At 40.7% G+C, this 4807-nt stretch overlaps 1 protein-coding gene across 1 annotated transcript; it reads right to left on the bottom strand.

The window, feature by feature from the left end:
* Positions 1-867: 867 nt before the first annotated feature.
* On the bottom strand, positions 868-3384 carry hint2 (histidine triad nucleotide binding protein 2). Its single transcript, XM_088995581.1, has 5 exons — positions 3157-3384; positions 2873-3010; positions 2691-2795; positions 1065-1137; positions 868-986 (listed from the first exon to the last, which is right to left on the bottom strand). The coding sequence occupies exons 1-5, from the start codon at positions 3259-3261 to the stop codon at positions 895-897; spliced, it is 513 nt and encodes a 170-aa protein (XP_088851707.1). The 5' UTR covers positions 3262-3384; the 3' UTR covers positions 868-894.
* Positions 3385-4807: the final 1423 nt, after the last annotated feature.

The raw sequence follows: 4807 nt of genomic DNA, 5'->3' as shown, positions 1-4807 counted from the left end.
CCGGATTGTAGAGTCGGCTCTCTGAAGCGAACCAAGAGCGCCTGATCCTAATAAGGATCCGGATAATGGGAGCCGACTTTTTTTGTCCTCTATTTCCCGCCCCAAGTCTTCGATTAAAGCCGCACGTGAATCGTCGATATCTGTGGTCGAGGAGGGAGGGGAGACTTACAGACACAGGTGGATTGACAGGTGGACAAATGTTATCACATTATGCTATTATTATCTTCTTCTTCTTTTCCTTTCGGCTTTTCCCCCCAAGGGGTCGCCACAGCCAATCAGTGACCTCCATCTTCAGAGGTATGATACGCATGTTTATTTTGGCCAAGCTTTTACGTCGGATGCTCTTCCTGACACAACCCTCTGTATTTATCCGGCCTTGGGCATAATTCAGTTATTCTTTTTTTACTAGTTGGTATGATAGCATTCTGAATATGAAAAGCAAATGAGTGACAGCTAATCATCAGTTAGCATCCGATAACTGTGCCCATAGAAATCAATACAAATATTTGATATAGTGCATTTTTTACATGAGTGATTCGTTTTTCACATCATTATACATAATTTTTGGTAGTTAATGGAAGCAACAAAACAAACAAACAAACAAACTGAGGAGCCATTTGGGAGGCAAAAGAGACCCATCTCTTTAGTGAGCCGAGCCAAAAGAACCGGCTCTCTGAAAAGAGCCGCAATTCCCATCATATTATTACATACATATATTGCAAAGGCGAGTAAGAAAAAGAAGGAGGGGGTAGGAGAACGAAGACGACAACGAAGAAGAACCAGACGAACAACGAAGAAGAACTTGACGAAGAGAGAAGAAGAAGAAGAAGAAGAAGAAGAAGAAGAAGAAGAAGAAGAAGGGGGGGGGGGGAATGTGGTATTAATATCTGAAAGTCATCCTGGCGGCCACGTCATCTGTCTGCCGCCCAACACGTGAAGGTGAAGATGGTAGACAGACTGAGCGCCGTGTTTGCCATCGTTGATGACTGCGTAGCACAACACAACACAACACTTGATCAAAACAACTCTTCAAGCCTTTTGTCAATGACAACGGGAGCACTTACCCACTCGATAACCTTCTGTTAGCGCTTCTTGTTTAGCCACCTTTTTGGCTACGACCAGTAAATGGCCCAGGAGCTGCACAGGGACAGTAGACATTCACATTTCATCATTCAGATTCCACACACATGGCGTGGGGGCGTCAAGCAATCATGCAAGGCTTCATTAAAAACAAACGGATTGTTCCTGTTTTGGTGGTTTCCGATGGGAAATTGGTTTTTGGGATGCACACTTTTCGCCTTACGCATGCTTTCTGGAAACCAGTTGGGTTTGTGAGTCAAGGTATCACTGTATTAGCTAGATAGCTAACTTTCTACCTATTTTAGTTATTCAACTATCTAGCTAACTATCGATGAGTTACATATTAGCTATCTAGCTAGCTATCTATTAGCTAGCTCGCTAACTTTCTACCTATTTCAGTTATTCAACTATCTAGCTATCTTTGGGTTATCTATTAGCTAGCTAGCTAATTTTCTATCGATTTGAGTTACTTCCGGGTTGAGTGAACGCTGGCACGTGTGGCTGCCGCTACTCACCCACAGAAAAACGTATCCGGTGACTGTAAAGTGACCTTGAGAGTTTTGAAAGGCGCTTAGAAATGAAATGGATTATTATGATAACTATAAAAAAGTGGGACTTTTTCTTTGAGAATTATAAATAAGAAAATTACTCTTGGTAAAAATTGTTCTAATAGGCCACCATCATTTGTTACAAACTATTACTACTAAGTTTACCCAATTAGCTATCTAGCAAGTTATCAAGCTAGCTACACTAGCTAACTAGCTATTTGCTCTCTATTAGCTATCAATTATTTAGCTGGCTCGCTATCTCGCTGGCTACCTATTAGTTATCAAGCTAGCTACACTAGCTATCGAGCTATTTGCTATCTATTAGCTATCAGCTATCTAGCTGGCTCGCTAACGATCTCGCTAGCTACCTATTAGCTATCTAGCTAGTTATCAAGCTTGCTACACTAATTAGCTAGCTATTTGCTCTCTATTAGCTATCAGCTATCTAGCTGACTTGCTAGCTATCTCACTATAAATTGAATGTATTAATAATAATAATAAATTTCATTTCACATGTCATTCAAAGGTATTATTACTCGTAATAAAAATACTACTACTACTACTACTACTACTACTAATAATAATAATAATAATAATAATAAGTTTCATTTTTGAGTGCCTTTCAAAACTCTCAAGGACACTTTACAGGCAGAGGATAAGTTTTTCTGTGGGTGAGCAGTGGCAGCCACACGCACCAGCATTCACTACACCCCAAAGTAATTCGGGTAGAATAGGATTGGATTGAATTTGCCTCGATTAGTCTTGCAGTGGAGAAATGTACATTTCACAGCAGCAAAATGATGAAAGGAATGAAAGTAGAAAAACAAAATACAGGAGCTGCTGGAAAGGTAGCCACTCTCGCGGCGGAATGGTAAGACAAATAGATAGAAAGCTCGCTAGCTAGCCAGCTAGATAGCTAATAGCTAGCCAGCTAGATAGCTATTGTACGGTATTACAGAAAAGACAAAGGCAATATACTCAGCACAATATTTCTTTCTTTCTTATTATTATGCGGTAAGTTAATGATTGAAGAAAATGGCGCTTTGTCTCTTTCCATCTCACCTCAGCGTCGTCATCTTTGGCTTGACTTATGGAGGGAATGAGCACTTTTGGGATCACCAGGAAATGAACCGGAGCCTGCGGACTGATGTCTCGAAAAGCCACACACTGGCAGCGGAGCGCGCAACGCACACAATTTTGTTTTACAACTAAATGTAATTGTTTATTTGCCAACGGATGGATACCTTGTCGTCCTCATAGATGATATCTGCAGGGATACTTTTTTCGATCACTTTGGAGAAGATGCTGGCAGCAGGTCGGACATATTTCTTACTGGCCTTTTCCGCAAGTGAAACTTCGTCACTTCCGGTACACAGAGCTCTCTGAAAAAGATGCCACATTTAAAATTACGTTCAAGCACGTCGCTGTCTCGAATCGACCGACATTCTCATAGTATTTTCATTCAATAAATTAATTACATACACGAATTAAAGAAAAAGACCGATATATGACAACAACGAAGAGCTACCTGGACTCTGCAAACAAGTTGCAAACCGCCGAATAGGTCCGCCGTTCGTCTCGGAACCAAGCAGGTTCGGAGAATATGTTGATAAAACATGGCCAAGGGGGGCATTGGGAGACCTTGAGAGTTTTGAAAGGCGCTTAGAAATGAAATGGATTATTATTAATTCAATGTTCCTCGTGAAAAGCTCGTCCCGCACTTGCGAAGTAGTGATGTGTCGTTCGCCAACGAGCCGGATTGTAGAGTCGGCTCTCTGAAGCGAACCAAGAGCGCCTGATCCTAATAAGGATCCGGATAATGGGAGCCGACTTTTTTTGTCCTCTATTTCCCGCCCCAAGTCTTCGATTAAAGCCGCACGTGAATCGTCGATATCTGTGGTCGAGGAGGGAGGGGAGACTTACAGACACAGGTGGATTGACAGGTGGACAAATGTTATCACATTATGCTATTATTATCTTCTTCTTCTTTTCCTTTCGGCTTTTCCCCCCAAGGGGTCGCCACAGCCAATCAGTGACCTCCATCTTCAGAGGTATGATACGCATGTTTATTTTGGCCAAGCTTTTACGTCGGATGCTCTTCCTGACACAACCCTCTGTATTTATCCGGCCTTGGGCATAATTCAGTTATTCTTTTTTTACTAGTTGGTATGATAGCATTCTGAATATGAAAAGCAAATGAGTGACAGCTAATCATCAGTTAGCATCCGATAACTGTGCCCATAGAAATCAATACAAATATTTGATATAGTGCATTTTTTACATGAGTGATTCGTTTTTCACATCATTATACATAATTTTTGGTAGTTAATGGAAGCAACAAAACAAACAAACAAACAAACTGAGGAGCCATTTGGGAGGCAAAAGAGACCCATCTCTTTAGTGAGCCGAGCCAAAAGAACCGGCTCTCTGAAAAGAGTCGCAATTCCCTATACACTATTGCAAAGGCGAGTAAAAAAAAGAAGGAGGGGGTGAGAGAACGAACAGAAGACGACGAAGAAGAAGACTTAGAGAAGAAATCAGCTATCTAGCTGACTTGCTAGCTATCTCACTATAAATTGAATGTATTAATAATAATAATAAATTTCATTTCACATGTCATTCAAAGGTATTATTACTCGTAATAAAAATACTACTACTACTACTACTACTACTACTAATAATAATAATAATAATAATAATAAGTTTCATTTTTGAGTGCCTTTCAAAACTCTCAAGGACACTTTACAGGCAGAGGATAAGTTTTTCTGTGGGTGAGCAGTGGCAGCCACACGCACCAGCATTCACTACACCCCAAAGTAATTCGGGTAGAATAGGATTGGATTGAATTTGCCTCGATTAGTCTTGCAGTGGAGAAATGTACATTTCACAGCAGCAAAATGATGAAAGGAATGAAAGTAGAAAAACAAAATACAGGAGCTGCTGGAAAGGTAGCCACTCTCGCGGCGGAATGGTAAGACAAATAGATAGAAAGCTCGCTAGCTAGCCAGCTAGATAGCTAATAGCTAGCCAGCTAGATAGCTATTGTACGGTATTACAGAAAAGACAAAGGCAATATACTCAGCACAATATTTCTTTCTTTCTTATTATTATGCGGTAAGTTAATGATTGAAGAAAATGGCGCTTTGTCTCTTTCCATCTCACCTCAGCGTCGTCATCTT

Source organism: Hippocampus bargibanti, linkage group LG04 (genome assembly GCF_051943395.1).
Source record: "Hippocampus bargibanti isolate YZ-2025 linkage group LG04, ASM5194339v1, whole genome shotgun sequence".
NCBI lineage: Eukaryota > Metazoa > Chordata > Actinopteri > Syngnathiformes > Syngnathidae > Hippocampus > Hippocampus bargibanti.
Note: the sequence above shows the minus strand (reverse complement) of the source record. Positions and strands in the feature narration are given on the sequence as shown.

Excerpts from the sequence above, each read along its gene's own strand:
- hint2 (XM_088995581.1), bottom strand. The coding sequence starts at position 3,261 with ATGCCCCCCTTGGCCATGTTTTATCAACATATTCTCCGAACCTGCTTG. Across the intron at positions 2,796-2,872 it reads TCATCTATGAGGACGACAAG|TGTGTGGCTTTTCGAGACAT; the intron begins GTATCCATCCGT and ends CTCCGCTGCCAG. Across the intron at positions 1,138-2,690 it reads CCAAAGATGACGACGCTGAG|CTCCTGGGCCATTTACTGGT; the intron begins GTGAGATGGAAA and ends GTCCCTGTGCAG.